We start from the raw sequence: 22,893 nt of genomic DNA on the forward strand, positions 1-22,893 counted from the left end.
TCCATCTTCCTTGCTGGAGTAAAAATGTTGTATACGCTGATTATAGATGTTTTCAATTTTTGCAATATAAATAATCATTCATTTTTAAATAATTTATGGCTTTATAGTATTGTTGTACTGCACAAAAGACATTTTGGAGTTCTGTCTACTTCTAGTCATTGTTGTCAGTTTCCATAAAGGTGCAAGACTTGATAATGCAGTGAAAAATGAACCCAGAGTGAACAGGAGCAAAACAATGCAGAGAAACTGTGTGAGGTTTCAGAGGGTTAAAATAATTTTTGTCATGCACATTATCAGCACTGTTCTTACTAGATATCACACAGATAAACTGTGTGGTCTTCATCTTGATTGGTGACCCTCCCTCAACCTATCACCTTCTCTTACTCTTATCTGCCTCCTTCATCTGTAGCTTTCGCCGAGCTTCAGACGGACATCCATGAGCTGACCCAGGAGCTGGATGGAGCTGGGATTCCCTTCCTGGACTATCGGACTTACGCCATGAGGGTCCTGTTTCCTGGGATTGAAGACCACCCTGTACTCAAGGAGATGGAGGTACGGGTCAGTACACCACCAACCAACTTGAAACTGAAACAAACTAACAAGAAACTATGAGCTGCAACAGATCAAAGAAGTAGGTGCTGTACTAATGAACTAACACCAAAGGTACAAGCATACACCTGCTGCTACTACGAGCAGTTAATCTCAGCAAAATGTTGTATTCAGAGACATATTTCCTAAAGTTGTATTTTATGGCAATAAAATATCCCTTTGGCTTTACTGCTTAATACCTGTGTAGCCGTCATCCCATGACAGATTTCATCAAAGAGAGGACTCTCAGCAAGCCTGAGATGTGAGACAAAAAAAACTCAACATGCTGTTCACCTTGAAGCAATCATATAACCAATATTTTATCTGCTTTGTCTTAATGTATTCAGCTCATCTTGGTGAATGCGAATGACTTTTCAAGAGCTTTAGTATCATCATTAGTCTGATCTCATGGGACAGACACTCACCATATTCTCTTGATAAGAGGAATTTCAAAGTAGTGCATAGAATTGACTCAAAGAAATGTTATGTAATAGACACAAGATAAAGAGATGGAAAAAGAGAGTGTACAGCAAAGATAGCAGGCAGATTAGAGTTAAGAGGGAAAATAAGGTTCAGGTTTATGAGGATTGCTGCTTGTGTTATAAATCACTGTTAAGTTACTAATTGAACCACTACATGCAACCACCTTGCCAGCACAGCTGAATGGAGATAGTGAACCTGATTTATAAAGACGTTTTGCTGCTGAGACCGAGGGAAGTAGAATTAATAGTATGTCAACATAAACTACTCTCCTCCAAAGCTAAAAACCAGAGAGCCAAGTTTGTAATCAGCAGTATCATTAAGATGTAGAATCTGGTGCTGCTCCATTGACTTTGATTGGAGCGCTGACTTTTTGGAGTCAAAGAATAATTTGTTTGACCTTTTACAGCTTAATTTAATCGCTCTAATCCAGAAAGTGGATTTATATTCCTGGAAAAAAAAGCCCTCTGGGTGGTCTCATAGCTGTCATTTGTGCCTTTTTTAATTCATTCTTAGTGATTCACCCTTGGTTATTTTTGAAAGGAAAATAAAATCCTCATTATTATGACTTCCAGCAAAGAATATTAATCATGAACTTAAAACTACAGATGACACAAAATGTGAAAGCACTCAAAGTAGTTGGACAGTTTTGACCAACAGGGATGTAGCAGCTGGAAATCATTCTTGATGTACGCTATCAGAGTGAGCTTAAAGCAAATTTTGATTTACAGTTCTTTGGAGCCTCGTCGTGTTACTGTAGCGACCAAAGCTGGCATCTGCTCGGACTACGGGCATTTCCGTATTGGCAAGTAGAGAGCATTCTGAGAGTTTTGTTATCAACGGGCACCATGACAGAAACTTTTGTGATGATTAATATCCTCCAGCCAGAGCTAATATGTTCTATGCAAATCCACATATTGTGCTGTTTCCTTCCTCTTAGTGGGAGGGGATGCAAACAAATGCCTGGGCTAGATTGATGGAAATACCAGTCACTTAAAAAATACTAGCTAGCAAACTACAGAGCAATGAAGACACTGCGTACACATGTGCTACACTTTGTGCTCAGAGTGTGGTAAACAATGGACTCTATTCCATCATTGTAAATAACCCCAAGCATGTTTGTCAGCATGTTGCTCTGGTAAAAACTAATTTTTCATGTCAGACATCATACACACTGATACGGCTATATCTGTGATAAGCTTATATGAGCCACTATATTGGTCAGGCTCCACTACAGACACGATCTCCTATTATCCGGGGTCCCTAAAGCGTGAGCACACCTTTAGCTTGAGATGTCAGGCAGGTATGGTGGTAAAGGGTGCTTTCGTGCTTTATTGTTATGTCTAGACGTCCTTCCTTATCCTTCTGTATTTCCCCCAGGGGTTGCTGTTGTAATCCAATGACCTGAGTAAACCAATGCTCCTAGCTTTATTGCTCTGTGTGGCTCCTCTCTTCCTTTAGCTTGACAGCCTCACTAGATGTGCACACACATCCACAGTCTTGCGGATATGCTAATGCAGCCTTCTTATATCTGTCTTGAAAATTTGGTGAAGAATCTGCCCGTGCAGTATGTACATGCATCTCCATCTGTCTCTCTCTCATCTCATTCTGTCTCGCACACACACTGTCTTTTCAAACGCACATACACATCACACTCAGTATCCACCCTGGAGGCCCGAGAATCTCATTTAGCACTTTAGAGAGAGGCCCAGACACTTTATTATGGCACATCGGAGGAGAGGAAGAATAGATGTTAGGGTGGTACAAAGGGATGGCAATAGAAGGCGAGAGTGAGACAGAGAGAGAGAGTGAGATGTGTCTGTATGTATGTAAGTGAGACACACAAAAACAAAGAGAAATTTAAATGAGAAAGAAGACCATTGATGTGAAACAGTCGACAATAAGTGCGCAAGAGAGAATTAGAGCGGTGAGGAAGATGGAGCGAGTGAGCGACAGAAAGCCGTCTTCGGGGGGTTTTAGTGTGTTGTTGATAAGTAGTGACAGGTGCCAGCCAGTGGAACAAGCAGGGTGCACCTCTGTCACCAACCCTGACACACTCACACAATGCTGCTATGCCCCAGTGCATCCTCACTCCTCGCACTCCTCTCCAGCTCTTCCCTCCTTCCCTGTTTGACAGAAGAGTCTCTCTCATGCTGGGCTGGTTTACGCCAGTCTGATTAGACAGTTTCCGAAATTTCCTTGAAAAGATAAAACAGCCGAGATCAGAGTGACAGCGAGTCGTCGGGGTTTGCAAGTAATCTAACTCATTTAGCTGAATAGCGAATGTGATTATGACAAGAAGGAATCGAGCTTTAAACTAAATTCCCCTACAAAGACAGCGCACGAGTGCACAGGGAGCCAAGACAGCTAAAGTGTGTGTGCAACTTGGCCACGAATGACAATTAAAATGTTCAGCTTATCGATATTCAGCTGCAGGATGCTTTGAGTCGTGCACCCCCCTGATGTCAGGAACACAATCATGTCAGATTGTGTGTTAAAAGCATTAGAAGTGAAACACACAGCAGCACAGCAGGAGAGGGAGTAGCCAATCAGTCTTACCTTGCTGTTTAACAAGCCAATCTCGGCTCATCATATGATGAAAAGAAACGTCTGCTTGCCGATGTTTTCACGATCACTCTTTGCTTAGAGCAGCTCATAGTTTTAATTACATTTGCTGTGTATATTTTTATCCAGTGTGATCTTTTTGTATTTTTGAGAAGGTTTTTGTCACAGCTATTTCTTTCCATAGGGCAGAGACATGTTGTAATACATTTAAAATTATCTGCTTTGAGCAATAAGTTGTCTGATGTGTTTTCTTTTTACAAAATGTTTAATCACTAGATTAGAAATTCCTCCTACTCCCTCTTACTCATTAAATGAACACATTCACTAGTTGCAATGTTAAAAATTCAAGGCTTGTACAGAATGCATCTTAAACCCAGATCTAAGGTGAGAACAGAGAAATGTTGCCCTTTCTATTGTTCTACAAACTCCACACACAATTTACTTCTGAAAGAAAAGTAGCAATATGTGTAATACTTTAACTTTAAATGGTGAGTTACTATTAATATTCATTGTAGTTATTTGAAAAATATGAGTGATCGTAAAAGGCCCGTGATTTAGTGTATTTTACCATCTGAGCCCCAGCATCCACCAGTGGATTTGAAAGGCGTGTTACACTACCGTTCAAAAGTTTGGGGTCACATAGAAATGTCCCTATTTTCAAAAGAAAAACTGTTTTTTTCAATGAAGACAACATTGGGGTTGTGCATTTTTTTGAAGTACAAAAGTGACAGCATTTATCAGAGCCTGAAACTGTTAAAAAAATAATAATAATAATTTGGACTACTCATTTGACATGCCACTTTGTTAGGCAACTTGTTGCAAAGTTCAAAATTGTGATATTTCATCAAAATCACTTAATTTCATCTCTCACTTAAGAAAACAAATGCAAAAAATAAACTGTTTACACTAAACAGATTATTCAGGAAACAACAACAACAAACAAGAAAGCACTCAGAGTGCAGTACTCCGCCAAGGCTGCTCAGTCGTTGTATGATTTCCGACGGATAAGTCCCAATAAATCCGCAGCGTTCGATTTGTTGTAGGATCACAATCATGTGATCGTCAGCAGGCAGCTGACGTAGTGTTCACTTGTTGTCATAGTTACAGTGATGTCGTGCCGCTATCTCGCAATGATACTAAAATCTTTAACAAATCTGTGGATCAAGACTATAAGCTGCCTTACTGCCAAAATCTAATTAGTTGATTCTTGTGTCATTTCTGACCTTCCCTGAAAATTTCATCCAGATCTGCCAGTCCATTTTTGATTAATGTTGCGCACAGATAAACAGACCAAAGGTACATGTTCACTAGATCCGTCAATTTTCCGCATCCCATTCTTTGTCTATGTGAAACGCGCATAACAGACAGACAAACATAGCCGATCGTCACAAAACTACGTCGCGTTTCTTGGCAGAGTAAAAATTTAATCTTTGGTGTAACTGGGAAGCCATAGTGGCAAAATATCTATTGTGTGTAGTGTCAGCATTTATTTTTTTAATTTTTATTCTTTTGCAGTTTTGGTAACATGTAAGCTCTTGGGAAAAAAAAAGTTGTACATGTTGGTTCCTGGTGTTTATTTATTTTTTTATGTAAAAGGAGCAATTAAAGAAATTCAGCTCATGTTTTATGTTTTATCATACTGTGGTATACTGCACAAAATATACATTTTTGAGTTATCTCTGCTTCTAGCTATAGTTGCGTCGCTCCCATAGAGTTGCAGGACTTTATAGTGCAGTGACAAATGAGCCCACAGTGAGTGAAAAGTTGCCAGAGGGTTAAAGACAAAATATCTACTCTTCAATAAAAAAAAAAATAGACAAATTTGTCTATTTTTTTAAAGCTCTAAGCTGCAATTAGTCTGTGTACTAACGTCCATCTGTTGCTGTGTCTTTCTTCAGGTCCAGGCAAATGTTGAGAAGGCACTCACACTGTTTGGCCAGCTGCTGACGAAGAAACACTTCCTGCTGACATTCATACGAACCTTGGAGGCACAAAGGTGTCTCTTTCTCTTTCTTTATTCATGTATTTCATTTCTATAAACATTTTTAGTTGCCAAGATATTCCCAAATTAATTTTTAATGTTTGTTTTTTGTATTAAAAAACATTAAAACAATAAAAGATTGTTTGTTTGTAGAAAGTGTGCTTTTATCACTTGTTTTTTTTATTACTAGTTAGAAAAGGGGTGAAAACATTTTAGCACTAAGCCAAATGGTTTATGGCAAAACAGAGTTACAACACCAATTAATTAAGATTAAATGTGCATTAATATTTAAATGGATTGCTTTTATGTTCATGGTGCATGGGCATTCTGAGAAACAACTATGGATGTAACACAGCAAAAACTGGGCATAGTATTTGTGGGGAAATTCTGTTACATTTTTTCTAAGTTTGAATGTATTTCTAGGTCATTTTCAATGCGGGACCGAGGCAATGTGGCATCTCTGATCATGACAGCCCTGCAGGGGGAGATGGAGTACGCCACTGGAGTCCTGAAACAGCTGTTGTCTGACCTGATAGATAGAAACCTGGAGAGCAAAAACCATCCCAAACTGCTCCTCAGGAGGTGAGGAAAATGTGGAGAGATGGGAGCAAATACAGTTTACAGTGTGCAACGTCATGCAGGCATTTAGTGAAATCCACTCATCTTTTTTCCACAGCTTAGAGTGATACGTTTTATTCAATTCTGGTTAGTTTTTCTTAAAATGAGAAGTTTTCTGTTTAATTTTGGGAATAATGGTTTGGTCATAACTACGTATTTCAGTCTTTTAGTCAGCTGTTCAGTCACTCCTCTTGCTTTTATACAATATTTAAGACAAATAACGTAGATCTTTTTGAGAAATTTCTGAGATATTAATAATAGATAGATGCTATTAGGAAATTGTGGACCAATTGCCCGAGCAAATTCTTCATGGTTTCACTGTCATGTTGCTTATTATTTAATTGGAGGTTTTCTTTTTTTCATCTTGTTGCCGTTGTTGTTTTTCTGTCTTCCTTTCCTCGCCTGTGTTAGAACGGAGTCTGTAGCTGAGAAGATGCTGACCAACTGGTTTACATTCCTCCTGTATAAGTTCCTCAAGGTAAGGCGTGATCATTTAATAACTTTATCTAATACATCTGGTGTCTCTTTTAAACCCTGAACAGTTAGTTATCACCTAAAGTAGATTTATATTGTGCAGCGTTTATACAGTCTCTGTGTTAGCTCTGTTAAGGGCCCCTGGCTTATATTATTTCTCTATTGCATTTATCTCACTGTGGTTATTAAAAGGCTTTTCCTGTTTGGCTGCATATTTTCTTAGCAATGCAGTACACATACAGTAGACCATTAAAGCAGGCTTTTTTCCCCTCTCTGCTTTATAAAGTCTCTTGTTTTTTGTTTTTTTTTAGTCCACAGATCCTCTCCCCTCTCCTAATTTTGCTCTTGTAGCTGACATGTCCTCTTCACTGATCTTTTTGTTGTTCTTTTAGCTCACATCTTCTTTCCCTCTGATCTGTCTTTCATCTGTGTTGTTTCTGTTGTCATTATTCCGCTGTCAGTTTCCCCTCTGCCTTAAGGTCACTCGCCTCACCAGGGGGTGGGATGTCGCTCACGCCGTCCTCACGCCTCTTCCCTTCATCCTCACCATCCCTCATCCCCTCCTCACGTCTCTCGCTGCTACAGAGCCCACTTTACCAAAGCATGCCAGGCATTGTTTTCCGATGTGTCTCAGCGCTTTCCCTTCACCTCTTTGCACTTTAATTACACATTGTAAGACTTGAAGTTGTCCTCATAAGCCATTCTAATCCTTATCACATTAAGAGTGAAAAGCGATGTTTATCGGAGTCATGTTATGAGCAGAAAAAGAAGGGCGCGAAGGAGTACTTTCAGGGAGAAACTGTGTATGTGATGGCATTAAATTGGATATTATTCTTGGGTGTTGTATTGCTGATTATGTTCTACGCAAAACAAGATTGCAATACATCTTAAGTCCCTTTACTTTCCCACTTCTATACCTAGATAATAATGAATGCATAGGATTCCAGATGTGTGCATTGCTGATTAATAATTTCCACTGATTGTTAGCAATGTAGGAATCTGAGCCTATTCCTTTTTCAGTGCAGCAGGCGTCATCGTTATATCCTTAGAATGTAAATGTCAGCATGCAATTAAGGCAGCCTTAATGAAGTCGGTATGCAGAGTAAAGGCAAATTTCGTAGACAAGCATGCAGCGGCCGAGCAACAAAGGCGGAAAGCCGAAGCAGAATCATAACAGCGTAATATCTGCTCGCTCCGTCTCGTTAGCAGCTGCCCACCTAATTGGCCTAGATGCTAACGAGCTTCTTAAAGAGTGTGTCAGTGGAACGAGGGAGGGGAGAGACTGAGGAGAGGAAGGGTTTAGAGGTGGGCAACAGAGGTGGTGGGGGAGAGGGAAGATAAATAGAGGGGGGTACGACAATTAGGAGTTAGGAAGAGGAGGAAGGGGAGGAAAGGAGGTGAGGAGGCAAGAGTTAAAAGGGAAAAGTCAGGATAGTGTAAGGAGCATAAAAGGAGGAGGAAGGGAGAGGATTCAAGTAATGAAAGACAACGGGTGACCGGTAACGTGAAAGTTTTTTATTGAAAGGGATTATTAGGAGCAAATAATAAAGAATGAAGAAAAAATGTAAAAGAAAGGTGAAGACGTGAAGAAAACAATCCAAACATTAGGAGATGGGGCAATCAGTAAAAAAAAAAAGAAAAATAGTAGCAAGTAACAGACTGCGATCTCAAGGTTTTTAAAAAATACCTTGAAAAAAGGGTTGAAATTTCAAGAAATTTAAATAAAACGGTAAAAAAAATATGAACAATATTTGAAATGGTTGGTAGGTGTGGGTATCGAAACACTGTCCGACTGTATGATCAGTCTTTCCCAGTGGCTCTTTTTGCCTGATGTCAAAGCTACAAATTATGACCTGTTGTCAAAGGTTGCAAACATCTTTGGAAACAGATGTCTGCTGTTGCTAAAATGTGACACTATGAGAGCAAACAGTAAAGCTGCAGACTGCAAAAACTCTGGAGAGATGTTCTGTCATTCTTCAGAGACTATTTTTTCAGCTGCTCTTTGCTGGTGGGGTTTTGTTGCTCTGTCTTTCTCTTTAAATTACCTCAAAGGCATTCTATTGGATTCAAGTTAAGTGACATACTTGGCTGGGCCATAGTTTAGATTAGATTTTACCATTATGCTTTAGATGGTTATTATGCTCGAACATTCCTCTTGTCAGTCAGTATTTTCGTATATACACAGACATTCATGGTGCCATCTATAAATGTCATCTCCTCAACACCATGCCGTCACAATCCCACCTCTGTGCTTCATTGTCAGGACTATGCATTAACTGTGGTAGTCCTGACCAGATCTATGCCAAACATGCTGGACTCTATCTTGGTGCCATCTGATCAAAGAATGTGCTCCCAAGATTTGTCAGGGTTCTTTTAGCTTTTTTCTGTAAAGTGTCATTTTGCAGTTTTTTTTTTGAAAGAGCAATCCAAATATTGTTATTGGGCACTGTCCATAGAAGTTTGTCATGTGCAATAACCTTCACACTGGCTGAGCCATCACAGAAAGCATGATTTCCTTTGATAAGCACTGATTGCTAGATTGTGCAACTAGTGCACTGTCCATGGTGTCATTTTAGCAGAACAGCCACTGCAGTTCTGATTACGTGCGTTGCTCAATCTGCATCTCCTAATCACTTATCCTGTTTCATCTTTGTGAAGTCGCACAATCAGATTTTTAAAAAATTCTTCCGGCTTTTATTACTCCGCCAAGGAACATGACAGAGTTATGTGACGATCGGCATACGTTTGTCCGTCTGTTCGCAACATTACTCAAAAACGGACTTAAGGATTTGGATGAAATTTTCAGGGAAGGTCAGAAATGACACAAGGACTAATTGATTTGATTTTGGCAGTGATGCAGCTTATAGCCGGGATCCATGGATGTGTTGAAGATTTCTGTATCATTGTGAGATACCGGCACGGCGTCACTGTAACTATGACAACAAGTGAACACTACGTCAGCTGCCTGCTGATGATCACATGATTGCGATCCTACTACAAATCGACCACTGTGGACATATCAGGGCTATCCATCGAAAATGATACAAGGAACAGTTGATTAGATTGTGGGGGATGTTTCCGAGTCCCATCAGTTCCCGCTGCCCGCTACATATTTAGGTTTTCTTGTTTTCAGCGTGGAGCCATGATGCAGACATGCAGACAAGCATAACTTATACGGGTACAAAACTAAAAAGAGTCCTGGTGTTATTTCATAACCAATGGTTAAGGTAATTGGAAATCACAGGTGTGTGTAATTTAGTTTGATTTCAGTTTGTCGCAGAGGCTTGTATTTTTATTATAATTCCTCTAAAGCATTTGTTTTTGATTGTTCTTAAGATGAAATATTCCACTGTTTTGCCTGGCAATAATGCAGATATTGCGAGCTGATAGAGTTTTATATCATTTGACATTTAGATGGCAGGTGTGTACTCCCTTCTCTTGTATACGGTAGGAGAAAAAGTAGAGAAGGAAGATGAAATGACAGTATAATGTTGCAGGGATAAAGGGGAGAAAAAGGAGAAATGTGTGTGTTGGAAAGAAGAAGCGAGCTGTTGAGTGTGCTTGAAGGTGAGACAGATAAATTAGTACTTTCCCCTGTTCTCATCTGGACCTCATGCATCTCCAACAGACACACACACACACACACACACACACACACACACACACACACACACACACACACACACACACACACACACACACACACACACACACACACACACACTGAAGTATCTCCCTGAGCACTGCACGGTCGATCATTAAACTCTCGTCAGGATGAGTATTGGCCGTGATGTGTCCTCTCTCTCCCCTCTAAACTGCTGCTACTTCACTTGGGAGTGTTTTCCTTGGGCCCAAGTGATGACTAATGACACTATTGATTGGCAAGTGTCTTTGATGGAGGGGAGAGTGGGAAACATATTTATAACATCTGTGTCTGGTCACAAAAGCTCAACCATGAGAGAGGACTGAACAGATTTATATAACGCTGCCTTCCTCCAGAATGAAAGACGTTTACATAACACTGCAGTGTTCTTCACATTTTGAAACAGAATTTCAAGATGATTTCAAGGCCTAAGATGGCTCATTTATACCGGTGTGAAGTTAAATGTCTTTGGTTTTAGTTTTTGGTTTTTTTTTTTGAGATTTAATAGGTAAGGAGAGTGTGGATGGATTTTTTCATTAGGACTCGGAACAGAAAGTTATGTTGGCAATGGAACATTTTTCTATGCTTTCTTATATTCTGTGTGCTGCTTTCTTACCTTTTTCTTAACCTAAGATCCACATTAGAGAACTACTTTACTAGTAATGTCCTTTACAAATAACTTGTTTAATTGCAATGGAAGGTTTCTGCTATTGAACACAGAATAGTGTGTATTTGCTCAGGGTTTATGTCCTTTTTATGCACTAAACAGTCCAATTACATCTGTCCTTCGTTTCAAAGGTCCACACTGATGTTGTGTTAAATAGAGGAGAATCAACAGAGCTAAAAGTTGCATATTTGATTTCAAGCAATGTGTATTTTAAAGCATTTTTATTCAGAAAAGTAAGAAAAAATGGAAAGAGGAAAGTTGATATGTACAAAAAAAGAGAGAAGGAGAGAGAAAAGCAGCTGCTGCACCTGATTTATCACCTCAGACTGCTCACCATGGCAGAGAAAATTGCATCTGAAATTCAGCGTCTGTGGAAACTAGATGTAAAATCTGTGGCACTATTTTATCCAACACACACAGACAGAGAGACTATGAGGCAAGTTAGAGGGAAACTTGTGTCTACAGAAGACAACACTTGAGAAAAGCAACATGTTATTTTTCATGTGATTCTCCTTGATTTCCATAGCAGCTGCAGACTGAAGCATCCAGTAATACGTTATTTCTGTTAGAGAAATAATCTTTTTACCAAAATGAACCACACTTTTTATTTCACTTTCTGTTAAGCTGACAATGTCAATCTATTTCACTGCTAGTATTTACAGACACAGCTTCCTCTTTCTGCAGGATGAATACACACTTGCAATTCCAAAATGTTTTTCCTAATCAATTTTCAAAGTTGTGCAACACGAAATGTTTTCTGCTTTGGCTGACTGCACAACACACACCAACCACAGTTTGTTTTTAGATCTTAGCTCATAAGACTTGATGGAAATCAGGTGAACTGTATTCTCAGTGTAGTATACAACACAAGTGAGTGCATCCCTGTGCACAGAATGCAAAAATGGAGAGGTGATAAAATTTTGAATCATTTAACATGTATTTCTAAGTTGACAAGTAAGAGGATGTACTCGAATGTATCACTGATACACTAGTTATAAATCCTGTGATCACTACAACAAAACTGAGCAGATTGTGATTTCTAATCGACCTGATTGTATGAGCAGGGTTTTAAAATGCCCTGTGAGCATCAGAACTCTCATGTTCAAGACATGGCTTTCTGCATTTCTGCATGGCTCCACGCTGAAAAGAATTGCCATAAGAAATTGAAAGTGTTATTGTTAAACTTCACAAAGGTGGAAAAGGATACAGGAGGTTCAGTGGTTAACTAAAATCAGTGGAAACACAGTTGCAGCAGTAATCAGGAGGTATAGAATGAGCCATAGTCCTTTTTAATCAGAACTGCAGTGGTTTTCTCCAAAAATGATGCCATGGACAGTCTGGTACTTGTACAATCTACCTCTGAAAAATAGACAGGCAAGTTTTTCAGATTTGGCATGATGAATATGTGAGTTTCTGTGACAGCTCAGACAGAGCGAAGGACATTGCATAAAGTCAACTTCTATGGATGCACTCCCAGAAAAACACCCTCGCTTGTCGTTCGGCACGAAACTGCAACACAAAACTTTGCTACATAACATGAAAAGAAGCCTGATGGCTGTTGGAAGCGGATTTTTTTGATCGGCTGAAACAAATTTGTTCGGCTCAGATGAGGTCCAGCATGTTTGGTGTCAACCTGAACCAGAAATACCACAGTACTCCTAACAGTAAAACACAGAGGTGGGAGTGTGCGAAATGGGGCTGCATTAGTGTAAAAGGTGTTGGGGAGATGACATTTATAGATGGCACCATGAATGCCTTTGGATACCAAAATACTGGCTGACAAGATGACTCCCAGTCTGCAGAAACTTGGCAGAAGAGGAATATTCAAGCATGATACCACTCCAAAACACACTGCCAAAATCACACAAGAGTTTCTGAAGAAAAAAATAAGAGAAAACTATGACCTGGACAAGTATGTTTCCTGATTTGAATCCCATTGAGCACCTTTGTGGTGTTTTAAAGAGCAAGATAGAGCAACACAACCGCTTCGGCAAAGAGCAGCTGAAAAAAATATATCTGAAGAAGAATGGAAGAACATCTCTCTAGAAATCTGTTATTGTCCATGCTGAGAAGAATTAAGCACTGAAAAAGTCAACAAAAAAAAAGAGAAAAGAATTTCAGGGGGGAAAAAAGGCATACTGGCTTTTGTTGTATTCAACTCCGGCTGTAGGTCTTGAATTTTTAAGGTAGTAAATCAAAAATGTGAATTTGAACAGACAGGACATGGCCCCATTTAGGATAGTGAGATAATTCATGGGATATTTTTATTTATTTATTTATTTAAACACACAATTGGGGGATTTTTAAGAATCTTTTCTTTATCATGATAATTGTATCCGTTTAGGAATTTAACAATGACTCAAATACAAACATTTGTGAATGGGAAGCCATTCTTTGTTTGAACTGCAGATAACTCATTTATTTTTTTCCTTCTCCCTCACCAGGAGTGTGCCGGGGAGCCTCTGTTCATGCTTTACTGTGCCATCAAGCAGCAGATGGAGAAGGGACCCATAGACGCCATCACAGGAGAAGCCCGCTACTCGCTTAGTGAGGACAAGCTCATCAGGCAACAGATTGACTACAAAACACTGGTCAGTAAATGTGCTGTGTCTTGAGGCCTGTTTCATCTGCTAGGCAGAGTGTGGTCTGAATCACTCGAGAAGTTGCTGAGCTTTGGTCACATTTGACAGTGATGAAAAATTTAAACTCCAGCTAACCATGTGTAGAAATGTCAGAGACACCATTTCCCTAATTACTCAGGAGTCTTCTGACTTAGCAAACACAACTAAAGCTTCAGTATCTGGCCATAAACTGGCCCATGCACTGCCCACTGTTACCCATATTGTCTGTCCAACCAAAGCACTTCAGGTTTGGATTAGAAACATGCAGACAAGCCTACTTGTCGGCGGGGTCGGCTACAGTTGTTTTGGTCTGCACCCAAGTGTGAATGCTGAGGTATTATGTGCCCAAACAGTCTAAACACACTAGGAAAATGTCCAGGTTTTACAATAGCTGCTGTAAACAAACTAGGTGTGAAAATGCTGTCAGGTACATCCAAATGCACCTAAACAACCATTCAAACATCTCAGTAGTTGGCACCATCCTTGCAGTATCCCTGATTGTGCTTAATTTCTTTTGTCTGCTTCATTTTCCCTTTGTTTCTACTTTTTTTTTTTCTGTCAGACGCTGCACTGCGTAAACCCAGAGAATGAGAATGCACCTGAAGTGACGGTCAAGTGTCTGAACTGTGACACCATCACTCAGGTCAAAGAGAAGCTCCTTGATGCTGTGTACAAAGGCAGCCCCTATTCTCAGAGACCCAAAGCTTCTGACATGGACCTCGGTAAGACATACTTACATGCATTTGCGATTGTATGAACAAGTGCAAAGGTATACTTTACTGTGGCTTTACACTATGTTTTAGCTTAAACATGGCCCCTTTACATATTGAGGGATGCCTTCAAATCCAGACGTCCAAGAACTTTTGAGGGTATTTGGCCAAAAAACATGTACACATGACATGATATTAGCATGTGAAGTTAATGTGGTGGATGTGCCAGTAAACACTTAGCATACACCAAATAAAAATAAAAAAAAATGTCATCTGAAGTTGAGTTTCTGGTCACGTGAAAAATGTTATGTGCTCTCTTTTTCGCCTCCCCCTCTACCTTTTCTCAATCAGCTCTTGTGGAAAAAATATGGTTCTTTAAGTGCTAATATTGTCTGTCTGCTGTATTGGCCTAAAAAATGTTTGTGAGGACTTTTATGCTGAAAATAGCTACTTGCTTGTAAAAAAAAAAAAAAAAAAAAAATAAAAAAAATAACTATATATGCTTAAATATCTCTAAAAATGTAAATTGGAAAAAAAAAAACCTGACAAGCCCTATGTGACATAAAGAAGTGTACTGCAAATATGAAAGCAAATGCAGACCAGAACCACAGGAAGTTGTGCACACTTGTATTCCATGTAGTTCATGAAAGCAGTAATATGATTTTAGCATTTAGAAAGGATTGAAAAGATGGCTGGCCTCGCTGCAAGACATTTTAAAGGCCAGCAGCACACATACACATGGAGTTTGTGTGTCAAACTCTTTGCTGTCAACGTCTGTTCCCTCTTTTTGAAGAGTGGCGTCAAGGCCGGATGGCCAGAATCATTCTGCAGGATGAAGATGTAACAACTAAGATCGACAATGACTGGAAACGACTCAACACCCTGGCTCACTATCAGGTACTCAAGCACAAAACAAATACATGGATGCATTGACAGGCAAGCAAGAGCAAGCTACTGAGACGGATTCATACACGGAGTATTCTGGCGTGTGTGTTTTTGTTATGCAGGTAACAGATGGCTCAGTGATTGCCCTTGTGCCAAAGCAAAACTCTGCCTATAACATCTCCAACTCCTCCACCTTCACCAAGAGCCTCAGCAGATACGGTACGACTCCCATTCTCGTCTTGACTTGATCCTATTTAAATCATTCTGTCAATGATTCCCATTTCTCTAACTGCCTACCTTCCCACACACCATCTAACTCTCTTTCATTCACTCTTTGTCTTTGTTTGTCATGGCCATGATTGGACTCCGTTTTTTTTTTACCTCCCTCTGAGTGAATGGCAATCCTTTTTATCCACTGCCATCAACCCAGGCCAAGGCTATTCCACGGCTATTTCCAAGCAGTCCGTAAATGACAGGCATTAAAGTAGACACCTCGATCCTCAGCTGACAGAGTGAAAGAGAGAGAGGGAGGACACCTAGCAGTCAGATAGACAAAGGCCCAGCATCAATATGGTATATTTCACTGGAAAATTCAACTATTTAGAAGATAAATTACTCTGTGGTAATAAGAAAAAAGCGGGACCCTGATTGGATACTAAGTGGATTTTAGCCTGAATGCATGCACAGCTGCTATCACTACCACTGATCTGTTGTAGCCCCAAGGTAACGTAGCTTCCCCCAAAACTACCCGTACTAAGAATAGATATTTAGGTGCAAATTTTCATCTTTTCTCTGTGTGTGTGTTTTTATAATTTGAAAACTGACACTTTTTTTTCCATGTAGATTGAATCGTAGTAACTAAAAATGTTTGAAAAGTGAGATCTCTGCTTTTTGCTCCGAACCAGTCACAGACTCATTAGAAGGATAACATTAGTAAAAATGATTATTTTCAACACATCATCTATGATTTGGACATTTATTTAAATGTGCACTAAGTGATTTTATAATTTTTTTGTCAACTTGGGGGCAGAAGAAATTAGCTGTAACCTTGACATTGACATGCTATTTTATGTTCACATGTCAAATGCATAGCAATAGCATACAGCTACATGTGTATGCATCCAACAGTAAGAGCTGCACTCACTATCAGTGGAAATAATTCCCTTTTTAGCTTGTTATTTCGCCACAATGTTCACCAGCTTGTCTGTATGTTTTCCTGCTGCTTGGTGCTGGCCAGGTAGTGCAGAGTGAATTTTTTAAGGCTTTGTCACAGCAGCCAGCAACCTGCTGTGGCCAAAAGCAATGCAAGTGACAGCAAAGAGACTGATGCAAAACAGAAAGCGGAAAAACATTGAAAGGTTCCCGAGAGCTAGGGCTTCTCTGAGGATTCATTGCTGTGAGTGACTACTTTCACATGCATTAAACAACAGAAGTGAGTGTACTCCTGTGAAATTTTGCTAAAATGCCAAACGGTTCAAAATCGTATCCACTCTCAACAATTGCATTACTTCTAAGTTGAGTAAGTAGAGTATTTTCTCTTATGAACAATCAAAAACAAATACTTTAGAAAGATTATATTAAAAAATACAGACCCCAATGTAATAACTGAATGCAACAAAAGTGATTTTTTTTGAGTAACTGTTGCAGAAGTTAGAAAACCTGTGATCAACTGAAAAAAAGAGGTGAGTACAGCGTTGAATTCTAGTTAGCCTAATTGCATGAACATGACTTAAGAAATGCAGAGGAATGGCAGAGCAATATTCCAGCACGATAATCATCCAAAGCACAGTGCCAAACAAGAGTTTCTAAAGAAAAAAAAAGGAAAACTATGACGTGGACAATCCAGCAGAAATCTTTTATTTATTTACAAAGGTAACCCATCCAGCAAATAACAACTGAAAAACAGCAAAACATCTCTCCAGAAATTTGGTAAAGGCTGAGTATAAACACAGGTTGACACAAGTCTGAAGCTGTACTGACTTTTTTTTTTTTACATAAAAAGCAAATATGCTACTATTCAACTTGGAAATAATGCAATTATTAAGAGATGTGACAATTTTGAATCATTTGACATTTAGGCGATATTGCAAAAATGGTTGGATTCATCTTTATTGAAATCTTTATTAAACATGACAACAAATGTGTCGGATTCTGTTGAATGGTAATAATACCCAACAGAACTCCATCTACAGTGCCAAAAAAAAAAGTGTTTAACCCCCTTGGTATAATTCCCCTTTTACTGCTTTTCAGCATTGGCTTTTTTAACAAGAATTTATTAAAATAAAAGGTGGTCGTGTCAACAGAAAACAGATTTCTACAAAGCAAAATGATGTAAGTTCATTAAAATATAAAATGTAAAATAAGTGATTGAACAGTATTGACCCCTTTAAAAGTCACTCACTTCATTCAACACCATTGCAGCCAGTTAGTGCTTGAAGTTACACAAGTAGTGAAATAAATATCATCTGAGTGCAGTGAATGTGTGTTAAGTAATTGTAGCATAAAGACACCTGTATCTGGAAGGCACAGTCACTGTTGAATCAGCACTCCTGGCTAGAACTGCACCATAAAAGCAAAAGAAAGCTCCAGGAAATTCTGCGAAAAAGGCTATTGAAAAGCATAAATCGAGGGATGGATACAAGACGATTTCTGAGTCACTGAATATCCCTTGGAGTGCAGTTGAATCCCTTCTTTCAAAAAAAGAAAATGGGAGGAAAATGGCACATGCATAAGTCTACTTAGAGCAGACTGCATGATCGTGCAAAAAAGAGAGGCCACCAAGACACCTATGACTCTTCTGAAAGAGCTGCGAGCTTCAGTCGCTGGGTGAGACTGTGCAGACAACAACTGTTGCCTCTTCTTCACCCGTCAAAGTTTTATGGGAAAGTGGCAAAGTGAAAGCTACTGTTAAGAAAAGCTAATCTTAAAGCGAGACTAGAGTTCACAAGAAGGCATGTGGGGGAGTCTGAAGTCAACTGGAAGAAGGTTTGATTAGGCCAAAATTCAGCTTTCTGGCACACCATCTCCACCATGAAGCATGGTGGTGGTAGCATCATGACGTGAGGATGGGCCCAGAACACTTGTGCAGGTCGAGGGGGAAGTGAATGCAGCAAAGTAGACAGAAACCCTAGAGCACAACATGATGTATTCTGCAACTTGGGAACAGATTTGTTTTTCATTAAAACAATGACCTGAAGCGTATAGCCTCAGCTACACAGAAGTGCTTTAAAAACAACTAGTTGAATGTTCTGGAAGGGCCAAGTCAGAGCTCAGACTTTAATCAAATTAAGAATTTGTGGTTGGACTTTAAAAGAGCTGTTCACTGATGATCCACGTGCAATCTAGCAGAGGTTGAGGAATTCACAAAGAGAAATGGGGTGAAGCTGCAGTGTCCAGATATGCAAGGCTGATTGGGACCTATTCACATGGGCTTAATGCTGTAATTGCAGCTGAAGCTGCATTTACTAGTTCCTGACTTGAAGGGACTGAATACTTATGCCATCAGTGATTTGACATTTTTTAATTAATTAGTATACTTAATAGAAGTCTGTTTTCACTCTTGACATGAAAGTTTGTTTTTAAATCCTTATAATAAAAAGAAGCCATATTTAATTGACTATGATACAGTATTCAAAAGCAATAAAAGGAGCAAACTTCCAAGGGAGGTGGACGCTTTTTATAGGCCCTGTATTTGCCTGTGCCTTGACTTGAATAGGAATAGAAATATCTGAATCAACACACCAAACAACACCTACGCTGTATATGAGTATTGGATTAGTGAGGGGAAAATTAAATTTCTGAAATCACAGGTTTTCTTTTAATGAATCATCTCTCGCTGCTGAAGTATACAGCTGCAGCTATTTTATTAAAAATGTGTTTAACGGTTTATATTTTTAATTTCCCTCTTTTCAGTTTTTTTTATTGAATTTTGTTATTTTGTTTAATTTGTCACAATGTCGATGTGTGCGCGTGGATGGATGTGTGCATTTCAAAGAGGGCTATTGTACAGGCAAAAATTTTGGCCACCAGTGGTCATGATGAGTTTGGAATCAAAGCCACTCAGCACCCCGCTGGCAAAAGCAACAGCAGCACTAGACAGCATCCCACTCAGCCTCTTTCACTCTCCGTCCCATGCTCTCCCATTACTCTCCATTCCACCCCTCTCTCTCCTGACCTTTTTGTATCTCTGTCCATTTAGCTCACCCACCCCCCTTTTCCTGTCATCTCCCCATCATTTACTTCTCTTCTCTCTTCTCATCCATGCTTTTCTCTGTCCATTCACGAAGCAAAAAGAGATGGCAACTTGCATCAGCATCTCTCTCTGTTTTTTTTTTTTTTTTTTTACTCTCCACATCTTTTCATTCCTGCTTTCCAGATAATCATCTCCCTCCCTGCGTATCTCACCTCCCTGGTTCCTTCTCCCCGCTCTATCCTAAATGGAACAGTTGCAGATATCTCTTTGCTTCACTTTAATCAACGCTGACAGTCACAACATAAATAATGAAACAGATGCTAGAGAAAAGGGGGTGGTGAGAAATATTAAAGAAAAACAGTGTTTTGGATGATTGTAGGTCAGTTAAACAAGGAAAATTTGCCTCTATTCATTCTCAGAATCACATGGATTCTAAAAGAAGCTGGCACAGTTTTTTAAAATCATTCCATCTTGCTTTTCTCTATTTAGAGAGTATGCTGAGGACAGCCAGTAGTCCAGATAGCCTACGATCCCGAACACCCATGATAACACCTGACCTGGAAAGTGGAACCAAACTGTGGCATCTGGTGAAAAACCACGACCATTCAGACCAGAGGGAAGGCGACCGAGGGAGCAAGATGGTCTCTGAGATCTACCTGACCAGGCTGCTAGCTACAAAAGTGAGACACAGAGGAGTGAACTATACCACAGTATTTTTTTTTTTTTTTTTTTTTAAAGTGGATTCCAGTCAGGGTGGAAAAACTCTCCAACAGCACTTGAACCATTGAGGGACACTAAAAGTCACCACTGAAACTCAGATTTATAGATTATTTTCAGCTTTAACAGCTCACAGACCAATTTATTTACCTCACCTACTTAATTTTAGGCCTTTGTTTTCTTAAACGGTATTATATCACATCATCAAATCTCAAGTCGTTAACAGTCCGAAATTAGGTACACATATACATTTATGTATGCAGTTCCGTTTATGTACACTACTGTTCAAAAGTTTGGGGTCATCCAGACAATTTCATGTTTTAAATGAAAACTCACACTTTTATTCATGTGCTAACATAACTGCACAAGGGTTTTCTAATCATCAATTAGCCTTTCAACACCATTAGCTAACACAGTGTAGCATTAGAACACAGGAGTGATGGTTGCTGGAAATGTTCCTCTGTATCCCTATGGAGATATTCCATTACAAATCAGCTGTTTCCAGTTCGAATAGTCCTTTACCACATTATCAATGTCTAGACTGGATTTCTGTTTTCTGTTTTCTTCATTGAAAAAAACAGTTTTTCTTTCAAAAATAAGGACATTTCTAAGTTATGTTTGGAACGGTAGTGTATGTGGCTGATGCTTGCCACAAGTGATGTATAAATTTGGTACAATTAGAGTCACAGTAGATCAAGGAGAAGTCTGACTACGTTCAGACCCAAATTCTGCTGGACACAAGGCTGCAAGTGCTTTGGGTAACACACAAGTGCATAAGAAAATAAGAAAGGCTTTTTAAAGACCACACACAAGATGGAGATTTCCTGTCTCACAGTGATGATATGACAAGCGGTTGTAAACCTGTTTGAGGGAGTTCAGGAAGGTTAGATGGCCTAAGCCTAATACACAATCACTGTAGTTGAACATAAAAAATACAGGTGTTGTTAAATTTTTTCTGTATACTGATAGTAAACCACTGGAGACAATTTTCTTGAAAGATGATTGGTTGCACTAGCCTCTCAATTATAGGACTGCTGTCTGAAGCAGCTATGATACATCTTCTATGTGTAAGCTTTAGCTAGAGGCCATTAACCACCACAGAAGTTTCTGTCGTGGTGGCCAGTTGTAAGCTAAACCCCTATAATGTTCTTTGCTTGAAACCACAGAACTGCCCGCAGTCTGGTCGACCACCTTCTTGAGTTGCTACACTATTGACCATAAACAAGATTCCAACTGTTAGCACAACTAGATACCACAACAAATGTACAAGACTTCATATGTATTTTACAGTCAAACACAAGACATTATGCAGCAAATTTAGAGAGCTGGATTGATTGAAATAGGTCTTTGGGACCATTGAAAAAGCACAGGTGGAAATCTTTTTGCATAGACTCGATTTAATGTTGGACATCAGGACTAGTTGAGATCACTAGGAGCTGAGGCTAGTAGAAACTGAGCTGAAGGGAACAGCCCATCGTCCATTTTGAGATATCATTGGTTCGGGCTGAGATCTGTGTTGAGACAGTTAAGTGATTTGGTGAGAATAACAGGTGGAGTCGAGTATGATTGCTCCATCGCCAACAGAAGAGATAGGAGTTTTAGTGGTTGGTTTGAGTCTCAAACTTTGGATAGGAAAGGTAGTTGTGAGGCCAGAGTGTGATCTTCAGCTTGACATGGGTTTAAGATTGGCTTTTTCTGCATCTGGGTAACCTGAGCCTTGCTAAATATTGTGGGGATTTGACGTGAAACCAGAAAAACACTGAAGGATTGCTTGGAAAAATAGCCTTTATAATATTTGCCTTACAAAATTGGTTGCCAATGTACATAGACACACACATTCACAAGGATAAACAGACTTCTAACCAGTTCTTTCGTCTTGGAATCTTGCAGTAGCAGCTAGTTGGGCTGTCTTCCCTGCTCTCCTTGATTGTCTCTCAATTCACTATCTCTTCCCTAATTGTAAGAGAGGAAGGAAATATAGCAATGGGCAGCAGTTACAAGTGAGCCTGCATTTCAATTTCCACTGGTAATAAGAAAAAAAACAGATTAATAAAAGGTGTGCTTGTGGTACAGAGTGCAGGGAGGCAGATACAGGAGGTGTCAGGAGACAGGTAATTTGTTGAGGGATTGAAGATTTGGACATGCATGATGAAAAAATAGCGAAGCAAATGCAATTGAGAAGCTCATCTTGTCCTTGTCTCTCCGTGGCTGTCTTTCTGGGCCTGGCTGCCCAGGCGTCTTGTCTATGCAGATCTTAGTATTTTCATTTGTGACTGGGACAGAAATCCATCCTGTTCCATTTGCGGTGACTGACTAAATACGATCTCCAAACATTTCCTCAGTAATAGATTCTGCCAGGTGGAGAAGTCGGGGAAACAATTGTGTTGTAAGGGAAATTCATTTAGCTACATCTGATGCAATTATGATAAAACATTGTCATTGGAGGAAAGCACCATTCTAGACCAAGGCCTGGGATTTGTGGGTGGTGGGCAGAGCAAGTTAGAGCCAGAGTCGCCCCGTGATTCCCACTGGGGCCACTCAGACTAAAATGTACACACTCATGGTCCATTCAGGTGCTGTGGATACAAGTGGCAGGAAATAGTATAGCCATGTGTCTTTCTTTTGTTTGATATTTCCCAAGATCTTCTTCTCGTCCTCTTATTAATAGGTTAATTTGATGTCATTTCTCTTAAGGTTTTCAAGGGTGGTGTTATGTTTAGATTGATCCTGAGTAGCAGCACAAAAATACTCA

The 22,893-nt window shown here is 39.5% G+C and overlaps 1 protein-coding gene across 4 annotated transcripts in view; it reads left to right on the forward strand.

The window, feature by feature from the left end:
* LOC111579122 (plexin-A1) overlaps positions 1-22,893 on the forward strand; it is a 323,692-nt gene that overhangs the window by 284,674 nt on the left and 16,125 nt on the right. For 2 of the 4 annotated variants that reach the window (XM_035955446.2, XM_035955447.2), the window contains exons 21-29: positions 410-558; positions 5,532-5,629; positions 6,038-6,196; positions 6,644-6,710; positions 13,461-13,607; positions 14,200-14,359; positions 15,141-15,244; positions 15,355-15,451; positions 19,914-20,104. In XM_035955446.2, the coding sequence (XP_035811339.2) occupies positions 410-558; positions 5,532-5,629; positions 6,038-6,196; positions 6,644-6,710; positions 13,461-13,607; positions 14,200-14,359; positions 15,141-15,244; positions 15,355-15,451; positions 19,914-20,104 (1,172 nt within the window). The remainder of the gene's footprint in view (positions 1-409; positions 559-5,531; positions 5,630-6,037; positions 6,197-6,643; positions 6,711-13,460; positions 13,608-14,199; positions 14,360-15,140; positions 15,245-15,354; positions 15,452-19,913; positions 20,105-22,893) is intronic. The other 2 variants (XM_035955448.2, XM_023286267.3) reach the window with 1 other exon arrangement.

This window comes from Amphiprion ocellaris, chromosome 8 (assembly GCF_022539595.1).
Source record: "Amphiprion ocellaris isolate individual 3 ecotype Okinawa chromosome 8, ASM2253959v1, whole genome shotgun sequence".
In the NCBI taxonomy this organism is placed as follows: Eukaryota; Metazoa; Chordata; class Actinopteri; family Pomacentridae; genus Amphiprion; species Amphiprion ocellaris.